Below are 24,522 nucleotides of genomic sequence, written 5' to 3'. Positions count from 1 at the left end.
ATCGATATAGTAATATCGATTTTAGCATTACTCCTCTCGTTTTATAGGATTACAGAAATCGATTTAAAGAGCCCTTTAAATCGATATAAAGAGCAGTGTAGTGTGGACGGGTGCAGTGTTAAATCGATTTAACGCTGTTAAAATCGGTTTAACAGCGTAGTGTGGACCAGGCCTCAGGCTCTCTCTTTCTACTACATTCCCCCACTTTTTGTCTTTTTATGCGGAGGATGTTTTAACCATCGTCCCGGAAAAGCATAATGCATGGACTGAAGATGTTCCAGCAGGCTAAACGCTGTTTTATGGCCACCTTATTTTACCTTCTACATATTCATGCCCCATCTGTTCCTTGGTCTGCACCTTCCCTCGTATGACTGGTGAACAGATTTTATGTTCCAATTATGTCTTAGTCCCTTTTGGTGGGAATGTTAACTCAGGGACTTTGAGGAATGGAATTTTATGTTTGAGCTTTGTGCACACTCCCATATAATATATAATATGACACTGCCTCATATTTGAGCATCACAATCCTTTTCTAATCTGTTGTTGTAGTCTGGCCCTTTTACTTTGGTACTGCAGATCGCAACACACTCATATTAGGGCAATTACAGTTACTACTGTATTAGTAGTAGGATGAGTGTTTTGCTATGTATATAAGTAGTAAAACAGAAGTTTGGAGTAGACACATCACAAATGAGGCCTTGTATATAATTTTTTGTAATTAGTTACTACACAGTACTGTCCTCCCATGTTGTTATAGAATATGAGGATTAGAAGGGACCTCAGGAGGTCATCTAGTCCAACCCGCTGCTCAAAGCAGGACCAATCCCCAGACAGATATAAGTTACCCTTATTGCTAGTTGTCACTCTCTACTCCTGAGGGAATTCTGCCCCAAAAAGTTAACAAATTCTGTCAACAATATTTTAAAATTCTGCATATTTTATTTGTCAAAATAACACGATATTGTCACACCAGTTTCAATATTTTGGTAATTTATTTCAAAATACTTGTCAGCAAGTATGTCTGTAACAATACAGACAAAAGATTCAGGAAATGTGTGTTTGACAAATAGATTCCTTACTAGGCATGTGTAGAGGTGTGGACTCACCCCGTGGCGCCTCCTGCTGGTGACTTCTGGGAATTAGCTCGGTTCCAGCTGTGGAGCGCCCTCTGCAGGCCCATGATCTGCCTGTCCTCTGACCCCCGTGCCCCTCCCTGGATCCGGTGCCCTTTTACCTGGGATGCTGTCCCCCGGCAGTAACCCCTCGTCTTAGGGTCTCCCCTCTGCAGGAGAACCCCCACCCACTATTCCCACCTTGCCTCAATATCAGGCTACGGCCAGTCATTGTCTAGCCCCTGCGCCCTGGGGCAGACAGCAGTATCAGCCTACTCATCACTGGCAAGGAGGGTTTAGGCCTGCTGCCTTGGGCTGCCCTCTGCAACCCCCAGTACCTTTTAGCCCAATGCTAGGCCTTAGCCTGGGGCTTTCCAGGCTGGAGCTCCCCAGCCCCTCAGCCTTTCCCCAGCCCTGCTTTACTCAGGTACTTTGTCTCTTGCTGCCTGCAGCCAGGCCCTTCTCCTTCTACAGGCAGAGAGAGACTCCTGTCCCCCAGGCTTCTCTGGCTTTATAGGGCCAGCTGAGTCTGTTTGGGGCGTGGCCACAGCTGCAGCCACTTCCCCCAATTAGCCCAGCCTAAAAGCTGCTTTCTCCAGCCACAGCCCCCTCCCAGGGCAGTTTTTACCCCTTTAAGGCAGGAACGGGGGTCCACCCTGCTACAGCATGTTAATATAGAACTTTGAGTAATTCATTTAAACTACAATATAGAAACATATTTCCTGCACCCCTCAGAAGCAGTACAAAGGCTTGGGAAAGTATGAGGTAATGGAGGAACTGAGGGAGAAGGAAGGAGCCTGGCAGTGAACTTGGAGAGTTGTTGGGTATGGAATGGTTTCTTTTTGGGTGGGGGAGTAGGGATTGCTAGGTAGTTGGGAAGCCTCCCTTATGCAGACCCTAGCTGACCCCAAGCCCCTCCCATTCAGTCAGGCACATCTGTCCCTGTCCCCATGTGTCCTTGCACCCCCTGTTCCCATGTGGCCCTCCGTTCAGCCCCTGCTTCAGCGCTGTCACCCCACTAGCCCTTCTGAATCCCAGTCTGTGATCCCCCAGCAGCCCCGTGGGCCCTACTCTGCTTCCTACTTGGCTCCACAGGCACACTGCTGTGATGAGCTCAGTGACAAGCTGTTACTGCCAGTCAGCTGGCTGTTCTGGTGCCACAGTGGCCTCTGGTGCATGAAAGGTGGAACTGCAGTATTTCTTCAGCAGAATGTATTTTTGGGGTGTGGGGTGGGGGGCAATACTGTAGTAGACATGAATTCTGCATGTTTGCAGTGGCATAGAATTCCCCCAGGAGTAATCCTCTGATGAGCTTCATTGGGCAGGAAACAGGATCAGCTAGCTTCTGTGTGCCATTGATTGCATACCTCTGATACACCAGTAGTTGACGTAGATCCAGTTATTTCTTACAGATGCTGTGTTCCACATAACCTACTGAATGGACAGTAACCAATTTACCAAACATTGCTTTATGATTTAATATTGTTAACCAGACACCAAACAAGATTGTTTTGAATAACCTGCTTCAATTAGGATGCAGTGTTATTGACTCCAAATTATCATAGACTATTAGGGTTGGCAGGGACCTCAGGAGGTCATCTAGTCCAACCCCCTGCTCAAAGCAGGACCAATCCCCAGATTTTTACCCCAGTTCCCCAAATGGCCCCCTCAAGTATTGAACTCACAACCCTGGGTTTAGCAGGCCAGTGCTCAAACCACTGAGCTATCCCTCTCCTCCAGTATGACTGGTACTAACAGGGAATTGTTTACACAATTTGACATATTGCCAACTCATCACTGTTTTTGTTGTACACCAACAATGCCAGTGCCAGCTAGCTGTTAATTACTGATAAGATTAGGTGATTAAAAAAAGAAAATGTTTCCTAATGAGTTGGTTATGGTAGTTACTATGTAACTTCCATAAACAGTAAAAATAACTTCTTTACTGGTTTGTTGTTTGTTTGCTGTCATTAATTAGTTAATTTTTACCTATGTGTTGGTTAAACAGTTTAGCAATGTTATTCTAAAGGGTTTACAGCAATAGAATAATAATACAGTTGCTTTTACACAGTAGCTAAATTCATTCATATTTTGTTGGTAAAGATTTAAAACCAGCGGCACACGAACTCACTTTACTTAATAATATACAGATTAAATGACAGATAGACGTGGTCCAGCTAGTGGTATTTAGCTGATTGCCTACCTAGTTGTCCGTATATGGTAGACTGAGGTGTAGTTGGCAAGTCTGTTGTTTATAAAGCACTTCATTTTTCTTTTCTTGATGCCTGGGGGTTTCTTCACTATGTCCTGATACCTTCTGGTGTCTTCAGTCTGTGGGATGCAGCCATAAACAGCTTAAGTTGATTAATTGAATAAAGTTTTACATTTCCCTTGTTTTCAGTAACCCAAATTTAGTACACAGATTAATTTAGTGTGCATTATTAACTTGTAATATACTAAATATAGTGCTTAACTGCTGAAATAGATGTTCACGATGTTCTGTGAGAAGGGGTACTGCTCTCCCCTGTTGAGCACTCTGTTTTAGCAAAAGTGTTTAGTAACAGAATTGTTACCAAATTTTCTGGAGTTAATTTGCTTGATATCAATTCCACTTCTGCTAATTGTTTAGAAGCACAGACTTTAACCACCACTACTTCCCTTTAACATAACTTTAAAGAAAAAGAGTATAAACATTAAACCAAACTGAATTTTAAATGCTGGCCTATGAAAACACTTTGAGGGTATTAAATGTTTATAACACTTAAGCCTGGTCTACACTACGACTTTAGGTTGAATTTAGCAGCATTACCTCAATTTAAGCCTGGACCCATCCACACGACGAAGCCTTTTCTTGCAACTTAAAGGGCTCTTAAATCAATTTCTTTACTCCACCTCTGACGAGGGGACTAGCGCTGAAATCGGCCTTGCCGGGTTGAATTTGGGATAGTGTGGACACAATTCGACTGTATTGACCTCCTGGAGCTATCCCAGAGTGCTCCATTGTGACCGCTCTGGACAGCGCTCTCAACTTAGATGCACTGGCCAGGTAGACAGGAAAAGGCCCGTGAACTTTTGAATTTCATTTCCTGTTTGGCCAGCGTGTTTGCAGAGCTCATGCAGCATGATGTGCACATTGCCGAGGCACATTGCCTGGCCCGTGCTTTGTGAAAAGTCTATGACCGTGTTCCTCTCGTCACCGCACTGCTGTTGCCTCCTTGCCTGGTTTTGGGTGAAACAATTGTCTGCCGTTTCTCTGATGGAGGGAGGGGCAACTGACGACATGGCTTACAGGGAATTAAAATCAACAAAAGGGATGGCTTTTCATCAAGGAGAAACACGAACAGCTGTCACACAGGATGGCCCCCTCAAGGACTGAACTCAAAACCCTGGGTTTAGCAGACTGTTGATTTCACAAAACAAATCGAGTCAATTTCTTGTTTTGATCCATCTATGTTTTACATCTTAGGCTGGCAGCAGATGGTGCAGCACGACTGCAAGCCATCGTTATCTCCTGGGTGCTCAGCAGAAGATGGGCATGACCTGGCTGAGTCACTCCCATGTGTGCCCAGGCACCCCTGACTGATCTCACCAAGGTCAGCTAAAAGAGCACCCAGGAGTATGGCGATGGCTACCAATCGTAATGCATTGTCTGCTGCCAAAAGGCAATGAGCTGCTGCTGGGTAGCAATGCAATCCCATGTCTGCCAGCACCCAGGAGACGTACAGTGATGGTGAGCTGAGCGGGCTCCATGCTTGCTATGGTATGGCGTCTGCTCAGGTAACTCAGGAAAAAAGGCCCGAAACAATTGTCTGCCGTTGCTTTCACGGAGGGAGGGAGAGGGAGGCCTGATGACATGTACCCAGAACCACTCGTGACTCTGTTTTTGCTCTATCAGGCACTGGGATCTCAACCCAGAATCCCAATGGGCAGCGGAGACTGTGGGAACTGTGGGATAGCTACTCACAGCTACCCACAGTGCAATGCTCCGGAAGTTGACACTAGCCTTGGTACTGTGGACGCAGTCCGCCAACTTAATGCACTTAGAGCATTTTGTGTGGGACACACACAATCGACTATATAAAAACGATTTCTAAAAAAAGTCTATAAATTTGACCTAATTTCATAGTGTAGACATATCCTTAGTTGTATTTGGGAGAAAAAGGTGTTAACGTGTTGAAATTATTTGGTTAGCTTTAACATTTTGGAACATAACCAGACAGTTTATATTGATATATTTTTTACTATTTGTTGCTATAAGATTCTTATAGCTATAATTTAATACTTAATAAAGGTGCAAAAAAGTTTATAAAAATCCGAACAGGAAATTGACAGTTTGTTAATTGAATTACTGGTCTTGTTTCCCTTTGCATTTTTTCCTTTGAATAAAAAAAACCCACTGTGATTAATAAAATATAATTATTTGTGTTTGCAATTGCATTATTTGTTGAGGCAGAAATATATGTACATATTTATAACTGAGGCCTTTTTGAGCTTTTGCAAAAAAAATTAATTGGTTAATAATGTTATGATGGTTATACTCCAACCATAATATTAAAATGGTGTGGTACTATTTGTATTTTAAAAAAGTATAAAATTGACTTTTGTTGCAACAAAATAAAAAAGTGGTCCCGTGACACACACAAGACAGGACGACATACAGGACAAAATTACAATTAAAAATGAATGGCACCAGAATTATATTTATAACTATACAAGATAAGGTATTAAGAACCTTAGGTATTAAAGCAACACGTTATAGAAAATAAACAGGTAAACGAAAGTTAAAGATCTAAATAAGCAAGTTATTACCTTTTTATTTTAAACTTTTAATAAGAATTGATAAAAAAAATCATATTGTTATTTTCCCTCTTTGTTGTATTAGGTTAATATGTTAAGGCATTTTTAATTTCTTTATATTACTTTAAAAACTCTGCTATATGGAAATGTTTCAAATATTAGTCAGTGGTTAGAATTAGAAGCAGAGTCTGCATTTCTGTTGCCTGGCAACCATATCTTCAAGAAAGTTTAGGTAAAATTACAGCTGTTGATTCCTGAAGAGTAAAAATAATAATTTACTGGATTTATTTAAAGTAAAACTTTTATCTTATTTTCTCTTTATTTTGTTCTATTTTCAGTTGCTTTGTCTTTTTTAGCCATGGTGGTTTCTGGAATAACTATAACTTTAAAGCAAAGAGAGAGAGCAGAATTGAGGAGAGGCAGGGAGTGCAGGGGAAGGGAAGAGGGAAGCACCACCTAGGAAAGGAGGGATACCTGAGCCAAGAAAGATTAACTCAATCAAATTATCTTAAAGTACAGGCAGCAGCCGTCAGTTTAGCAAACAGAGGATATAAGGGAAAATTTAACTACATGTAAAAATATTTGAGAAAGAAGGTTTTATTATTGGCTCTGTGAATTAAAGTAGTTGGGAACCTGCACCCTTGTTTTTTATCCTAGCTCCGAGATAAGAGTAGGGGTCATTAACTGCTCTTGCAAAATCTGAATTTGTTCCCCTAGTGTCTGTTGTTTTTGTCTGCATGCCAAATAGATTGCAAGAGTGCCCTTGCCTGCTACATTTAACTGTTTTTGGGCAACTCCATGTATTAATGCATCAATTTTAGGTATTAAAACTGCTCAGTCTCAGTATTTCACTTTGAAATTCTTTTTTATCCACTCCCTTGTGATCAAATCGCCGCGCTTGTCTCCTAGCATGCCCTGTGAACTGTTCCATTTTTTTCCTTTGTCTCATTTACCAATCCAGTGGAAGTATTGTTTGCTACTTCTCCCTCCTGTGCATTTACTCTTCTTGTTCTGACAGGCACCAGTCTAGGTCTCAGTTTAGGTTTTAGTGGAACCTTTATCATACAGATAGTTGCAATGCAGTGGCCCCTGTCCCTGGTTTGTTAGGTGGCCAGTTTGGCTCATTCCCAGTGTCCCCATTGCAGCACCCATTTCAATCATTTCATGTTACATCGTCTAATTTTTCTCAGACCATCTTTTTCCGTTTCTGTTTCCATTCTTCAAGCACTATATAGGTACCCGAAGCCTGTTGCTGACCAATATTTATACTAGGGTATGGCACTTCCATTTTTGACAGATTCTTTACAGCTATTTCCAACATTTTATTCTGTTCCTGTGCTTTCTGTAACGTCTAATGTCTCTGAACTGCTTGCCACCCTGCTAGGAAAGCAGAAGCATTTCAGAGCTTTGTTGCTTCTCTTGCTGCTTTTAACTTTTTCTTTGTTTCAGTTAGCTGCCCTACCAATTTTGTGGCCTGTTGTGTACATTTCTCACTCTTACTGTTTTCTAGGACTACCGTCTCTGCTGAACCTTACAGATTCCATTCCTTGTTTCTTCCCCCATCTCTTTTAAATTTATATGCACCGCCTTTACTGGCAATCCAGCATGTCCATACCTCATCAAATTCTGGGGGGATTTTCAGGGAGAAGATAAGGAGATTCCCTCGCTCAGAGTGTTCTGCCATGTTAGATTGTGATTCCTACACAGGACAGCTCGCCTACTTACTAGATCAGCGGTCGGGGTCACCATTGTTGTCAGTTGTTGGATGTTGTGTTCTCTGTGTGTAGCACCAGTTCTGCGCAAAGAGCAGACCCAGCGGACCTCGACTGAACTGCCCAAGAAGATCACAGATTGGTTCAGTAGCGAAGGTGCTCTGCCAGGTTTATTGCCAACAAAGTAAGATACTAGCTCCCTAAATCTATGTCTACAGTTAGACTAGCACATATACGGCCATGACAATGGACTAGCTAAGTTAACAGCAGGACTTTCCATTCTCCCCTCGGCCAGACAAAGACATTGCCTCTGTGACCTTTCTTACACATTGATACAAACAAGTTACCTATTGCCCTCTGACATGGTTAGTTATCCCCCCCCTTTACCTTATACCTATTGGTTTGACCATAACGTCTCTATCCATTACCGTGTCATCCTGATGTTATCTTTAGGAGGGGTCCTTGTATCATCTTTGGGGTGGGGTGTTTATACCATAACTTTGTATTGGGGTATTCTGGTACTACCCTTCTGGAATGTGTTTACATGAATACTTAGTGCCTAGGAGTGCTTGTGTTTTTGGAGCGTCAGCCCTGCTCTTGTCAAGTTCATGTATCAGACAGTGAACCTGAAAGCAGGCATCTGCTTTGTAACAAGGCAACTAATTCTGCTTTATATTAGCAGGGCTTGACTCTGTTTGGGCATTAGACATTACGCTAGGCCTTTTATATCAGGCCTCATGTCTCAAACTCTCTCTTTCTACTACAACATTCACAGACATCATGCAAAGCACAGCACTCTGTGTGACAAAGTTCCTCCTCTGCCTTGGTGGGTCCTGCGCTTATTGGCGGATTTGCTCGTCTCAGAGATTCACGGCAGCCCTTAGTTTGACCACTGTTGCTAGTGGCTCAAACCTGCCATTTGCTCAGCTAACCTCATGACTGGCCAGCATGGGGAAAAGGAAGAAGAACAATACCCTCAGTCTCTGCTGGTCCACCTAGTGGATCGAGGGCAGGCCAGGGACCTTCCTCTCTGGTGGGACCCACAGTCCAGGTCAGCTCCTCCTGTATCCAATAGGGAGTTGGGGAATGGGGGGAACCTGGGCCTGCCCTCTGCTCCAGGTTCCAGCCCAGGGCCCTGTGGATCACAGCTGTTTACAGTGTTTCGTGTAACACCTGTGTGACAGCTACAACTCACTGGACTACTTCCCCATGGCCTCCTCCCAACAGCTTCTGTATCCTCACCACAGGACCTTCTTCCTGATGCCAGATAGCATTTGTACTCCTCAGTCCTCCAGCAGCACGCCCTCTCACTCTCAGCTCTTTGCACGCCCCTCAGTGACTGAAGTGAGGTCCTTTTTAAACCAGGTGCAGTGATTAGCCTGTCTATCTTAATTGATTTTAGCAGCTTCTTAATTGGCTCCAAGTGTCCTAATTAGCCTGTCTGCCTTAATTGGTTCCAGCAAGTTCCTGATTGTTCTGGAACTGCCCCTGTTATCTTACCCAGGGAAAAGGGACCTACTTAACCTGAGGCTAATAGCTTTCCCTTCGATCACTCTCCTGTAGCCATCTGGCCCAACCCTGTCACAGCTGCTACAATCCAAACCACACTGGCCACATTGGCATCCAGCTGATACTGGAGACATCACCAATGTGCTTTCAGACACCCAAAGGCACAGTTCACCACCATTCTGCATCTACTCAGTTGGCAGTTGAATTCCCTTTTCCTTGGGTGAAGTATGCCTTCATTAGCCATGGTAGTAACGAATATGCGAGGCTGACGAAAATAAATGTTGACATAGAAACACTATATATAACAACATTTCTGGAGACTAAAGATCTCCCTTGCCCAAACTGTACAGTCCCAACATACTTAGCACCCTTGTGTCATGAATCTTTCTTGTGTGGCTGACTGTGTTCATGAACCAATCCTATGGTCCACTAAGCCGTGGTGAACCCGTGAATAGTAACCTTTTCAATTAACGTATTCACGGGCCCTTTTTCATGGACAAAAAATAGGAATATGTGTTCCATCAGTGGCCTCATACAGTTCAGAAACCCCATTCTCTGAAATCCCACTATAATTTCAGGGTCCTTGGTAGTGCCAACCACCAGTTGGTAGATCACAATAGTGATAGCCTTGCACACTTGAGCCATCACTGCCCCAACAGTTGACTTTCCCACCCTCAACTAGTTTGCAGCTGCCTGGTTATTGTCAGGGGTTGCCAACTTCCAAACAATGATGACCTCCCATATTTGTACGAGTATCGGTTTTCAAAATCAAGTGGTCTGGCACTGAATCATTGATGCGAATTCAGTGTAACTCTCAGAGGGTATGCTTTTTCATCCTGAGGTACTTCAGCTACTGGTTTGAGATTTCCAAGATGATGTGGTCCCACCCCTCAAAGCTGGTTTCCTGGGACCAGAAGTGGCAATCCACCCATGGCCATACCATTGCATTCTCAGCATTCAAGACATCTGTTCCATGGACTTTCATTCTCTCTCCAGGTTGGCCATCTATGACAGCTCAGAATTCTCTGGAGTGAAAGTCTAGTACTGGACCTCATGAACATTTGTCCTATGAGCAGGAGCAGAAGCAAATCCTCATGGACTTGCTCCATGTCTCCAAAGTAGTTTGGAAGAAAGGTGAGATGAGCGGGACCTGTCATTGCCAAAATGTGTGAAAGCAGCTTACAGTGCCAGCAACAACTAGAAAGGTGGTTCTTCTTAAGTGCTTGCTCATGTAGATTCCAAGTAATAGTGTGCATGCCACAGGCACAGTCGTTGGAAGGTTTTTCCCCTAGCAGCACCTGTTGGGTCAACTGTGGAGCCCCCAGAGTCACCCCCTCATGGAGGTTGTGACAAAGTGGGGGTTTATTCATCTTGTTATGTTTCATATGAGTCTTACTGTCCTATACTAATACTATGTGTACCTCAGTTTCCCAGTGTACTGCACCAATACTTCGATGGTGGGAATTGAGTGTGTGATTTTTGCTGAGGCTCTTGGGGCAGGAGAGGCTGCCCAGCTGTCTGCACCTATGTTACCTGAGACCCAGGATGAAGGTGTGACCAGGTAACACCTTTTGCCTGGGAAGTGAGACAGAGATGGAGGAGGAGCAACGGGAGGGCTGTCAGAGGTTAGGTCGCTCTAAGCAGGCAGTTTGCGTGGAGGGACTGGAAGAGGGGGAGTCCAGGGCATCTGGCCCAACACTCCCAAGATGGACTTGCCTGAAAGTCACTGATTTCTGTGATAGCAAGCTCTGTTCTACGTTGTATTCCTGTTTACTAATAAACCTTCTGTTTTACCGGCTGGCTGAGAGTCACTTCTGACTGTGGAGTTGGGTTGCAGGGCTCTCTGGCTTCCCCAGGAGCCCCACCAAGGCGGACTTGCTACAGGAAGCGCACGGTGTGGAAGGGGATGCTGAGTACTCCAAGGTCCGACCCAGGAAAGTTGAAGCTCTGTAAGCTTCTTGCCGTGGAGACAATATGCTCAGAGAGAGGAGGCTTGCTCCCCTAGAGTCCTGACTGGCTTCATACAGAGTAGTTCCAGAAAATTAACTAGGTGACTATGTGACAGTGGTGAATATAGGTCCCTGCCAACCCACCGCCTATTCAGTTCTTTCTTACCACCAGTGACAGTCGTTGGAGCTGAGTGTCTTGCTTGCCTCATCAAGTGATTCCCCTAGTAACTGAACTTTGAGCGTTTCTGTAAATAGTTTTATTTTTTTACTAGTAGTTAGCTAGTTGGCTAGAAGTTGGAGGTCTCCCCCCCGCCCCCCCCCCACCACTCCAATTTGTCGCCCTGACAGATCCCAGAAGGTATGCTACCTGCCAGGGGTCCATATCTGAGGTGTTACGGAGGGATTGTTGAGGATCATCCAGCGCTCTGACTTCTACCCCATGCTCCTCGTGCCATGTGGGCACTAATGATACTGCAAGGTATGATCCTCAGCAGATCAAAAGTGTTATAAGGCTCTGGGAGTAAGGGTGAAGAAGTTGGGAGTACAGGTAGTATTCTCTTTAATCTTTCTGGTCAAGAGTAGGGGCCCAGGCAGAGACAGATGCATCCTGGAGGTGAATGCCTGGCTGCGAAGATGGTGTTGCTAGGAGGGCTTCAGCTTCCTTGACCATGGGATGCTGTTCCAGGAAGAAGGACTGCTAAGCGGAGATGGGGTCCACGTATCAAGGAAGGGGAAGAGTATATTTGGACACAGACTGGCTAACCTAGTAAGGAGGGCTTTCAACTAGAGAAGGGTCATAATTTTTGGGGGTGGAAGCATGGGCTGTTACAGCAGGAATAAAGGAGAGATAAGACAGACCGAGGGAGCAGGGCAGGGAGCAAATCGGTATCTTAGATGTCTGTCTACTAATGCGAGAAGTATGGGGAATAAGCAGGAAGAATTCAAAATGCTAGTAAATAAACAGAACTGTGACATAGTTGGCATCACAGAGACTTGGTGGAATAATATGCTTTACTGTAATATTGATATAGAAGGGTACAGCTTGCTCAGGAAGGACAGGCAGGGAAAAAAGGGAGTTGGTGTTGCCTTATATATTAAAAATGTATATATACTTGGACTGAGGTTGAGATGGAAATAGGAGACAAACTTGTTGAAAGTCTCTGGATAAGGATAAAAGGGGTAAATAACAAGGGTAATGTCATGGGAAGGGTCTACTACAGACCACTTAACCAGGAAGAAGAGCTGGATGAGGCTTTTTTAAAATAACTAAAAAAAAGCACGCAAAGCACAAGACTTGGCGGTGATGGGGAATTTCAGCTACTCAGACATCTGTTAGGAAAATAACGCAGCAGGGCACAGACTATCCAACAAGCTCTTGGAATGTATTGGAGACCTTTTTTTATTTCAGAAGGTGAAGAAAGTTACTAGGGGAGAGGCTGTCCTAGATTTGATTTTGACAAATAGGGAGGAACTGGTTGAGAATTTGAAAGTGGAAGGCAACTTGGGTGAAAGTGATCATGAAATAATAGCACTCATGATTCTGACAAATGGTAGGAGGGAGAAGAGCAAAATAAAGGTAATGAGTTTCAAGAAGACAGACTTTAGCAAACTCAGGGAGTTGGTAGGTAAGATCGCATGGGAAGCAAGTCTAAAAGGAAAAAACAATTGAAGACTGTTGACAGTTTTTTAAGGAGACATTATTAAGGGCACAAGAGCAAACTATCCCACTGCGTAGGAAAGATAGGAAGTATGGCAAGAGACCACCCTGACTTAACCAGGAGATCTTCAGTGATCTAAAAATCAAAAGAATCCTACAAAAAGTGGAAATTAGGTCAGATTACAAAGGTTGAATATAAACAAATAGCACAAGTATGTAGAGATAAAATTAGAAAGGCCAAGGCACAAAACAAGATCAAACTTGCTAGAGACATAAAGGGTAACAAGAAAACATTCTACAAATACATTGGAAACAAGAGGAAGACCAAGAACAGGATGGGCAGTGGTGGGGTAGTGGGGAACAATAACAGAAAATGTGGAAATAGCAGAGGTGCTAAATGACTTTTTTGTTTCAATTTTCGCTAAGAAGGTTGGTGGTGATTGGACGTTTAACATTGTGAATACCAGTGAAAATGAGATAGGATCAGAGGCTAAAATAGGGAAAGAACAAGTTAAAAATTACTTACACAAATTAGATGTCTTCAGGTCACCAGGGTCTGATGAAATGCATCCTATAATACTCAAGGAGTTGACTGAGGAGATATCTGAGCCATTAACGATTACCTTTGAAAAGTCATAGAAGACGAGAAATTCCAGAAGACTGGAAAAGGACAAATATAGTGTCAATCTATAAAAAGGGAAATAAGGACAACCCCGGGGAATTACAGACCAGTCAGCTTAAGTTCTGTACTCAGAAAGATAATGGAGCAAATAATTAAGCAACCAATTTGCAAACGTCTAGAAGATAATAAGGTGATAAGTAACAGCATGGATTTTTCAAGAACAAATCATGTTATACCAACCTGATAGCTTTTGACAGGGTAACAAAGCTTGTGGATGGGGGTGGGCGAAGCAGTAGACATGATATATCTTGACTTTAGTAAAGCTTTTGATACCGTCTCACATGACCATCTCATAAACAAACTGGGGAAATGCAACGAGATGAAGTTACTGGTTGGAAAACTGTTTACAGAGAGTAATCATCAGTGGTTCACAGTCATGTTGGAAGGGCATAATGAGTGGGGTCCCGCAGGGATCAGTTTGGGGTCGGGTTCTATTCAATATCTTCATCAATGATTTAGATAATGGCATAGAGAGTACACTTATAAAGTTTGCAGATGATACCAAGCTGGGAGGGAGTGCAAGTGCTTTGGAGGATAGGATTAAAATTCAAAATGATCTGGACAAACTGGATAATGGTTTGAAGTAGATAGGATGAAATTCAATAAGAACAAATGCAAAGTACTCCACTTAGGAAGGAACAATCAGTTGCACACATACAAAATGGGAAATGACTGCCTAAGAAGGAGTACTGCGGAAAGGGATCTGGGGTCATAGTGGACCACAAGCTAAATATGAGTCAACAGTGTAACGTGGTCCTCAGACTCCACTACCTCCTCAGTCTGAAGCCCCACGTTACTGGCCACCCTGCGCAACAGCTCCTGGTGCACTCTGCTGTGGATGGGGGGTAGCCCCAAAGGATGAAAACCCTGTCACCGCTTCGTCCAGCAAGGATGACAATGAAGCCATAGGCTGCACTGGACCCTCCTGTTCCTCCAGATCACTGGACATGTCGTGCTCAGTGCTGTGCTGCTCACTGCCCACAGCAGCATCAGTCAGTGATGGATCTGGGACCTGAACATAGCTCAGTGCTGTGGACCAAAGCCATCCCCGAGGCGTGAGACAGCCCCTGGGTGGTGGTGGGATACCACCTTCTGATACCATGGACTGGTAGCCTAGAGTGTGTGCCCTGAGCTTGGTGATACGCCCACAGAGTCCTGAATGGCCACTGCCTCCTGCCTATATCAGCGCTGCTCCAATTGTGCCGACGGCACCTAGAATAGTAGTACTCTGCTTCTGAGTCTGATGACTGAAACCTAGAGCACGTTGATCACAGCGGTGATGAGCGAGTCAGTGCCGGAGAGCGGTGCCATGGAGAGGGCGAACAATGCCTTATCATCGTGGGCTTGCCCTTCGACGGTGCCACACCTCACGGTGCCAGAGTTCTGTCTCGAGGTGGGGCACTGCAGAGCTGTTATGGCATCAAGTCTCTGGCCACTTGAATGTGTCTGGGGTGAAAGGAAGCTCAAGTTCCTCCACCTGGCACTCTGTAGCAGGAGAATCCAACGGCACCAGACTCGCTGGATCCCTTTGTGGGCCTGAAGTCAACAGTGCAGGCTCCCGCGAGACCAGCACCAGGTGTTCTTGTGTAGACTCCCGGTGCCACTGTCAAATTTGGCCGTTCTAGCTGTGGGCAAGCGCACTCTGTCTGCCTTCTTGTGCTGCTTACGCTGCACCGGAGAGTGCGAGTGGTCCCATGTTGTCTGCATGGGCTTCAGCATCTGGGAGCGTCAGGGTCTCTGTGCCCAGAGTCCTTCCTGCGTGCCGTTTCTCGAACAGAGGCTGGAGCACTCCACACGGAGCCAGCTGGGGGTGGAGGGCCACTTCATAAGGAGTTGCTTCAGCCTGAAGTCCTTTTCCTTTTTTCTCCTCGGGTGGAACCCTTTGCCGATCTTGCAGCAATCTGTTTGATGTGCCTCCCCCAGCCACTTCAGGCAGGAGTTGTGGGGGTTGCCCATTGACATGAGCTTGTGGCAGATTCTGCATGGTTTAAACACTTGGGCTCTGTCCCCCTCAGAAGAGAGTCACTGACCACCACTACCCTTTGTTTTCTCCTGTTAGCGGTGGCTCATTGCCAGGGCAGCATACCAGTTTTCCATCACCATGGTGGGTTTGGGAGTAGGAGTGGAGCATTTCCTGCTGCCAGAAGTAACCAGCAGCCAGTGTCCTCTCTGTGACAGAGCCATATCCTCCTGCCCTGGCGGTGTGACAGCAGTTCTCTATAGCTGGATACCTTCCTCAGCATTGGATGTCTCCATATGAATATTCTCGAGGAATTCCTCATGGGCACGGATGCTCCTCAGCCTAGCCACCTCCTCCTGTAGCTCTCTCGCCTGCTTCCTGAGAGATTTGACCAGCAGGCACCTTTCATACTGGTTGGTCCCCCAGTCTGGCTTTCTGTGAATGGGAAATGCAGGCCACAGTCTCTGAAAATCCACACCAGGATCTGGGTAGAGGCATCCGTGGTTAGGTTGTCTGTCTGGATACAGGCATAGGTGGAGGAGACAGCAGCGCTGGCATTGGCAATGTGGCCATTCCTAATCGTAGTGGTTATATTACATATCCCTCCCACAGACTCCCTCTCAAATTCCCCAGTTTGCAGTCCCTGTTCTCTAGCTCCCCTTGGTCGCTTAGCCTGTGATTTTTAAGGCCTTCTCTCCTAGGCCACCTGTACCCACTTGTTAATCACACAGGGGGAGGGTGATCACAAGGCTGACTGAGGTTGATCAGGGATGATCCATGGAACAAGGCTCAAACAACAAAGGCTACACTCGTTGGACATTCGACAAGCACTGGCTTTTTATACTGAACGCACAAAGCTGTTCCAGAAGTCGAATCAGTTCGTTGCAATTGTGGACAGGATGAAGGGCCTCCAGGTGTCATCACAGAAAATTTCATCATGGATCACGTCCTGTATCCGGGCATGCTATGATCTGGTGAAAATACCTGCCCCGAAGCTAACGGCACATTCCACAAGAGTGCAGATCTCCTTGGCAGCATTCTTGGCCCAGGTCCTGATCCAGGAGATCTGCAGGGCAGCGACGTGGTCTTCAGTCCAAGCTTTCACTTCTCACTGTGTCAATACCCAGCACTCCAGGGACAATGTGGTATTTGGCAAAGCAGTCCTTCAATCTGCAATTCCGTGAACTCTAACCCCATGTTGTAGGTAAGGCTTGAGAGTCACCCACTTGGAATTGACATGAGTATTCAAAGAAGAAAAAACAGTTACTTACCTTCTCGTAACTATTGTTCAAGATAGGTTGCTCATGTCCATTCCAAGACCCACTCGCCTTCCCCTCTGTCAGAGTATCCATCAAGAAGGAACTGAATAGGCGATGGGTCGGAGGGACCTATATTCACCGCCATGAAGGTACGACTCCAGGGGGCTTCACAGCTGACCCAACAGGTGCTGGTAGGGGAAAAACCTTCTGACAACTGTGCATGTGGCACACATACACCTACTTGGAATGGACATGAGCAAGGGGAGGGATAGCTCAGTGGTTTGAGCGTTGGTCTGCTAAACCCCAGGTTGTGAGTTCAATCTTTGAGGGGGCCATTTAGGGACCTGGGGCAAAAATCTATCTGGGGATTGGTCCTGCTTTGAGCAGGGTGTTGGACTAGATAACCTCCTGAGGTCCCTTTCAACCCTGATATTCTATATTCTAACACATCTCAAAGAACAACAGTTACACAAAGGTAAGTAACCATTTTTTCCCAGTGTTACCTCTGATGCAAAGGACTTTGGGATACTATGCCTGAATTAGCAATGCAATGTTGCATGCCATAAAGGACCAGTGTGGACACGGGTACATACCTGTGAACACCATATACCCATGCCAGTAATGGCATATGTGGATAGGCAAGTACGGGGTGCCCACACACTAGCAGTGTGTGCATATGTATCTGTGTCTGCTCGCAAGTGTAGACATACCCTAATAGAGAGAGTAAATGTACAGTAGGAGCAAGAGCTTTAGTTACTTGGGTAAACAGTACCTTTTTATTACCTTTGTTTTTGCATGCAACAAATCATTTCTTTCAGCCTCCCTGGAGTTGCAAAGGAAGATGAGCTTTGTTTCCCTAACTTCTAGTGACCACTAAAGGTTGCTTGGGCTAGTGTACCTTTTTAAGTTTGAGGCAGTCACTGGGGGAACTGAGGGACTATCCCAGGCACTAGTCTCTTTTGCTGTCCTTGGGGAAGTTTGAAAGTTTTATGCTTTTTTCCTCCTGGTCTGTGTAGGCAAATTCATACAATTCAGGACTTTTCTAACTAGGTACCTGTTTGCCCTCATTACCTGCAAGTATGGATACCATACATGTATTGAAGAATTTGTTCTTATGGCACCCCTGGAGGTAGTTTTATGATATGTATCTATTTTGCAGATGGAGATCTGGAGCTTGCCAGAGATCTCACAGAAAATCTGTGCTTGGAGCTGGGAGTTGGGCCCAGAAGTCCTGGGTTCCACTCCCAGTGCCTTGACTTTGAAACCAACCCAGCTGTTACTGGCTGAGCAAAGTGAGACCCAACAATCTCCTTAGTGGCATTTCTCCTGCATTCGATCAATTCTGAATTTCAGGAAGCATTCTAGACATCTATGGGAAGAAGTCTATGGATTCTTGGTGACAATTAGAACATCAGAAAAGCCTCATTTCCATAGGGTGCGCATTTGGTGCTTTAGGTACAGGAGTATTTTGACATCAATGCTAATTCAGTCCCTCCCTCCAGTTCACTTGCATCGTTCAGTTCCCTTGTTTGAAATGAATGGAAATGAAACTGAATGGAAATGGAGTTGCAGGTCAAGACTGAAGTGCTTTGACTGTTTTTGCGGGAGAGGAGGATTGAAGTCTGGAATGGCAGGGACTGCTTCACATGGGGAGCTATGTTTGCTGAGTAGGGGTGAGGCTGGAGATTTGCAGTGTGGCTTCCTCCACACTATGATTGACTCAGACGAGATCACTGACCTTGCCTAGTCAATACTTCAACTAAACAGTACCCATTTGGTGCTGTGGGCAGAGAGATCCCACCACCTGCAGCACCAAACAGTCACTGTCAATAGGAAGCCAGGTAACAGGATTAGGGTTGCTGGAGAGGGAGTGAGCAACTGGCTTAGTTACCTCTGATGTAACTGCTCAGGTTCCCCTGCTTACAGCGGCAAATAGTCATTGTCGTGAGAAAATTGTTCATATGAATCTGATAAAGCAACAAAGAGAAGAGGAGGATCAGCTTAGACAATTTAATGATAACATATATAGGTTTAGTGGTAGTATCCTGTAAAATTACTACAAGTTCAGGGATAGAGACTGTGTTCCCAACCGCCTCCCCTCCTTCACCCCCCAACACCTGCCAGTTTAGCTTGCATAAACAACGCAGTATGCAATCCTCTACTTCAGTCACTGTTCTCTAACTGTAGTGGGTTGAAGATTTGTTTTTCCTCAGGGCAGGCCTGTAATATCTTAGGACCAAATGGTTTTATCCCTTCAGTAGCAAGGATGCTGATCAAGTTGCTACTTTTCTCCCATTTAAGTCTCTATTTTCTCTCATTCCAAACATCTGTTTCTTGGGATAGCAAGAATTAGAGCATCTTCTGAGAAGAGATTCCCTCCCTCATAGACAACCCATGCCTGCTGACAGAGTGGGGACACTATCCTGGAACAGTTTGTCACCCGCTCCCCACCCTCTTGGCCACCCTCCCCCCTCCAGGAAAGCAGCAGCCCCTCCAGGCAGCTCCCAGTTGTTCCTCTGTTCCTGCCTCTGCCTCAACCTGCCTGGTGAAGCTCACCAGCTCAGCTTCTCTGCAGTAAGGGTCCCTGCTGCACCATCTTGGGGGAGGGGTATGTGACCCAGCATGCCTCCTCCCCACTCATTGCCTCTGCTTCCCCTCTATTCTTTTCTTGGTAGACTGCTTGGTATTGCATCTGGCATGGCTTTCTGACTTAAAGTATTTTTATGTGTATGAGAATAGACAATTTAAAGGTTATCACAACTTCTTTGAACATTTCTTGACTGGACTATGATGCTTTTGCTGGGTACCTATTGGGGGTAGTTCAAGCACCAAAACTATGACAGTATTTATAGCCACTGTGGGCATATGGGTGTGGTTAACCCTTCAGTCATGAATTTCAGACTTGAGGATTTCTTGTTACGAGAAGGCATATTTCTGGTAAGATTTTAAATTGACTATTAATGGAAACTTTTGTTCTGGGATACGTAATAGGATTTCCAACAGTGCAGCAAAATGGTACTGAAGCAAAATAACCCCAAGAGATTACAGTAGAGTTTTTAAAAATTTGTGCATTATTATTATTAATAGATCTCAAGTGAAAGTGCAGAATAGCTAGTGGCCAGTTAAAAGAATAATATAAAAAATCCTCAATTTTCTGCACCATTAATTTTAAAAAAATGGATTTGGATTTATCACATGAATCTTCGAAAATAATAGAAGGCAAAACCAGTCAGATGTGCTGTGGCTTTTTTTTAGAAGCAGGAAAATAAATATTCTTCTGGATCAGTAAAAGGGATGCTCTGCTAGTGCTTGATTTGCAGTGTGTCTGTTCCCTTCAGAGAAGTTGTCACCATTTATATGGCTAACATTTCTTTGGGAATGAGGTGAGGAGGTAAAAAAAAAACAAAAAACTGCCCTACTGTTCATGTTGAAGAACCTCTAAGAAAAAGAACAGTTAAAAATTGGTGTGATATGTAAATATAAAATGGGTATTTTGAGGTTCTTCTTTGACTGCTATGTTCTATGTGTATTCCACACATGGGTATACATGCACTCTGCATGCCTGAAATTGGAGGTTTCTAGCAAGTAGTGTCCACTGGCTCACACCTGTGCAATTGTTCTCCCCATGCTCTGAACCAAGTGCATAAAGGGTGGGGCAGACTGACGCCTCTCTAGGTCCTTCTTACTGCCGCATGGCTTGAGTCAGAATCTGCTGTGTCCACAGATTTCTCAGTGCTTCTTTTGTCTTCAAACCTGTAAATGTATTGTACATAGTTTTTTTTTTTAATATTTTATTGTTTGAGGTTTTTAATCTTAGTATATCTTAGTATCTCCCTACCAGTTCAGAGTACTCCTATTTGGGCTAGCAACAACACTTTCACAAAGGTTTTCTGAGTGGTGTAGCCCAAATGAGACATCACAGTTTACACAGTCATCCATATCTGAATGACTGGCTCCTAATGGGTCGCTTCAGTCAGGAGATCCAGTCAATAGCTCTGTTCTTGCTCCAACATCTAGCAGACTTGAGAATCTGTGTTAACTAAGAAAAGTCCACTTTGATTCCAATAAGGACAATAGACTTTATAGGAGCAACCCTAGATTTGATCTCAGCAAGAGCCTATCTCCCTTTGGAAAGATTCCAGACCATGAACAATTTGATAAGACAAGATGAACAACACTTTCAGACCATAAACTACTCTTAAGGTCTGCCTTTCCTAATTAGGCACATGGCATCATGTACCTATGTAACACCATTTGTCAGGCTTCACCTGCATTGCCTACAAGCCTGGCTCCATTCTATTTACTCACCAGGCAGAGACCACACAAACATCAGAGTAACAATTTCCACCAAGGTTACAGCTTTTCTTGCTTGGTGCATAAACCCAGAACAAGTATTTGTGTTAGTTTCTTTAATTACATCCACACCTGATGCAACCATTGTCAAAGCTGCTACCCTGATTGGATGGGGAGCCCACCTGGACAACCACGCCGCATAAAGCACTTGGTCTACTCAGGAGCCAGTATCCATATCAGTCTACTAGAGCAGAGAGCAGTCTATCTCGCCTGCAATGTGTTCTTCCCACTTACTCAGTCTCACCATGTCCAAATACTGTCAGACATCATAATGACTGTCTTACATAAACAACCAGATGGAGCAAAAATCCCTTCCTTTCTGTCAAGTATCAGAGGGATAGCCATGTTAGTCTGGATCTGTAGAAGCAGCAAAGAGTCCTGTGGCACCTTATAGACTAACAGACATATTGGAGCATGAGCTTTCGTGGGTGAATGCCCACTTCGTCGCATACATGCATCCGACGAATTGAGTATTCACCCATGGAAGCTCATGCTCCAGTAAGTCTGTTAGTCTATAAGGTGCCACAGGACGCTTTGCTGCTTCCTCTCTATGTGCACCAAAAATTACATAATTCTTTCTGCTATGTACCTACCAGGCACACAGAATTTTCTAGCAGTCAGTCTCAGCAAGCACTTTGCTCACAGACCATGAGGGGGAGATACCCAATTCCGTCCTGAACAAGATCTTTGCATAGTGGGGAACACCATCCTGGGATCTTTTCGCATCCCAAACAATCATCCCAAACAATCAAAAAGTTCACTCTTTGCTGCTCCAGGACACCCCTGGGCCATGGTTCCAGGGGAGATATACTATTCCATTATTCTGGACAATCCATCTCAGGGCTTTCTATTCGTTCCCTGTGGGTCCAGCAAGCAGCAATCATGCCTTCTGCCCTCCAGTAGGAGGATAGTCCATTCTTACTGACCCAACAACAATTAGATTCGTGAAAGGTCTAGGTACAGCCTTCTCATTAGTGGTGAAGACTGCACCACAGTGGGACCTCAGCCTTGTACAATCAATACTTATCAAATCATCATTTGCGTCACTGGCAACATGTTTTATGTCCCACATTCCCACAAAGGTCACCTTTTTAATTGCTGTCACATTGGCCAGAAGCCAGAGCCAATTGGGAGCACTTGTGATTATGCTATTTTTCGTCAGAAGATTATTTCTCTTTGCCTGAAATCCATCCGTAAAGAAATTTCTGAGCTTTGCATCAATTGACCTACCTGCTTAATGGCAGTCTTCCCAAAATCTCATACTTCCAAAGAGACTTCACTCTTTGAACATCAGACAAGTTGTAATGTTCTACCTGCAAAGGACAAAATCAATTAATAAATCACTAAGACTGTTTGGCACTATAGTGGAACGGTTGTGAGGACAGGTATCTGCTCAAAGAATCTCTAACTGGATCTCTGGCTACATCATTCTGTGTGTCCAGTTGACACACACTTCTCCTCTGAATGGAGTAAGAGCCCATTCCACTAGAGCGCAAGCAATCTCAACAGCATCTCTTCGAGAGGTACCTATACTGGACATCTGTGGAGCGGCTACCTGGAGCTCTGTCCATACATTCACAAAATATTAGGCCTTAGTTCAAGCCTCCTCTATGGATGCAGCTACAGATGTAGCTTTCTAGAACATTAAGCTGTACAGATGCAACTGTTCAGACTGTGGTATTACAAGTATCTATACCAACTGCATCCTCACACCTCCTCCTGTTAAATATTGCTTATCGATCACCCACAGGTAGAATACACATAGGGTCTCATGTTCCAAGAAGAGATGCAAGTTACTGAAGGTTCTTCAAAATATCTAGTCCTTATCTGTATTCCACTACGCAGCCTCCTTCCTTTCTGGTTCAGATCCTTCTGCTTTAGTGGTAAAAGAGGAACTGGACAGAGGCATTGGTTTACACTGCCCCTTATACTATCAGTTTGGAGGATAAGGAGAAAAACTTTCCGGGACCAATGGACGCTACTTGCTAGAAATCTCTGAGCACAAGCACATGGAATGCACACCTACACTTGTGTGGAATACGGATAGAGACCAGAACATTCTGATATAGGTCAGTAACCTCCATTTCTTCCCCTCCGTTTAAGATCAGATCTTTTTCCCCCACTTACTATGTATGCAAATATTTGTAGTAGCTAAAAACCAATTGCTTGCCTTTTTTTTTTCATTTGATATACTGTATGTAGTTGTTAGCTTTCTAGAACATTAAGCAATTGCTACATATAATTTGCTGTGATTTAATCTTTTCCTATCTGTTTCTTAGGAAGTCCCATGTGCCCTCCTCAAAAATAAAGGTAAATAGTTGTAATATACTAACAGTGTATTAGCACCTTTATGAAATAGAAGCTTTAAAAACTTTCTACTCAAACTGATGTATTTTTTGTGTTTGTTACTGCATATATTGAATGAAAGTATGTGGATGAAAAGATCAGATACCAGTGGAGGTTGTATGAAGTATAGTGTCAATTTCATCCAGTACACAATACTCTGATTTCATGTGCAAAGTTGGTGGTCTTGGATTTTATGTATTTTTGCTACTTTTGTGTACTATATTATTTGCTTTGATTGCTTTTTTTAAAGGTTTATTTTAGATGTTTAACACTCTTGTTCACTTAAATATGGTCTAAACCTTTGAATTCTTTGGAATCAAAGCATGGATGTGCATATATTTATATGCTTCTTCAAATCTGTAGCAGGATTCAAATAATAGTAAATACATCAGTATACCATTCTATGTGCTTTCAGTGTTAGAAATTTCCAATGCAAATAGTTGGTTTATTCTCCTTCTAACTAGATCTTTTATTAAATCTATACTTGTAACCTCATGGAGAGGAAGACCTTTAGAACTTTTCAGACAAAAAGTCTCCACCAATTATTTAACCTTATTTTCTAAAGTTTTTTTTCCCTTTTTTCTAGTATTTTCACTGTTGTGTCAAATACACTTGTGCAATCTTAACCCTAAGTTTAGTGTTTTATATCAGAATAGTTGTTTAAAAAAGTTAACCAGAAAGTGTGCTGCATAAAATGTATCTAAGAATTTCAGGAGGATAAAAACTCAATGTTTCAAGTTTTCATAAGCAAAAATTTCTAATTGGATTGTAATTCCAATCCGTATTAAGCCCAAAGACTTTATACAGTCCAAAACATTTCAGTCCCTCAGCAGCCTATACTGTGTGCCATAGGCATAGAACTGGAGAGCAACGGCAGAGGCCCTGCAATGGCAGGGGATCGATTAGGTGAGATGATCCCAGCAGGTGAACCCCATGCTGCAGGGGAAGGTGGAAAAATATAAACCAATCTGACCTGGAGAAAAATTTCCTTCCCAGCTCCAAATCTCATGATAAGTATAACACGGAGCATTATGAGCAAAACATACTAGTCAAGTTTCTAGAATAGATTCTATGTACCACCTCAGCCCACTGGTCCACCTCATCCCTAATGCTTCAGAGGAAAGCAAAAATAAACAAAAAACCCACAGAATACATCTAGCCAGTTGCTCATTGGTAGTGGGTCTAC

The 24,522-nt window shown here is 44.0% G+C and overlaps 1 protein-coding gene across 1 annotated transcript in view; it reads left to right on the top strand.

Annotated features, from left to right (window-relative positions):
* Positions 1 to 24,522, top strand: part of NFX1 (nuclear transcription factor, X-box binding 1) — a 195,243-nt gene that overhangs the window by 84,635 nt on the left and 86,086 nt on the right. The window contains exon 11 of the mRNA XM_050938134.1: positions 23,270 to 23,300. Coding sequence (XP_050794091.1) covers positions 23,270 to 23,300 — 31 coding nt within the window. The remainder of the gene's footprint in view (positions 1 to 23,269; positions 23,301 to 24,522) is intronic.

The sequence above is a fragment of the Gopherus flavomarginatus genome, chromosome 2 (assembly GCF_025201925.1).
Source record: "Gopherus flavomarginatus isolate rGopFla2 chromosome 2, rGopFla2.mat.asm, whole genome shotgun sequence".
Lineage (NCBI taxonomy): Eukaryota > Metazoa > Chordata > Testudines > Testudinidae > Gopherus > Gopherus flavomarginatus.
This window is presented reverse-complemented; position numbering and strand designations above follow the sequence as displayed.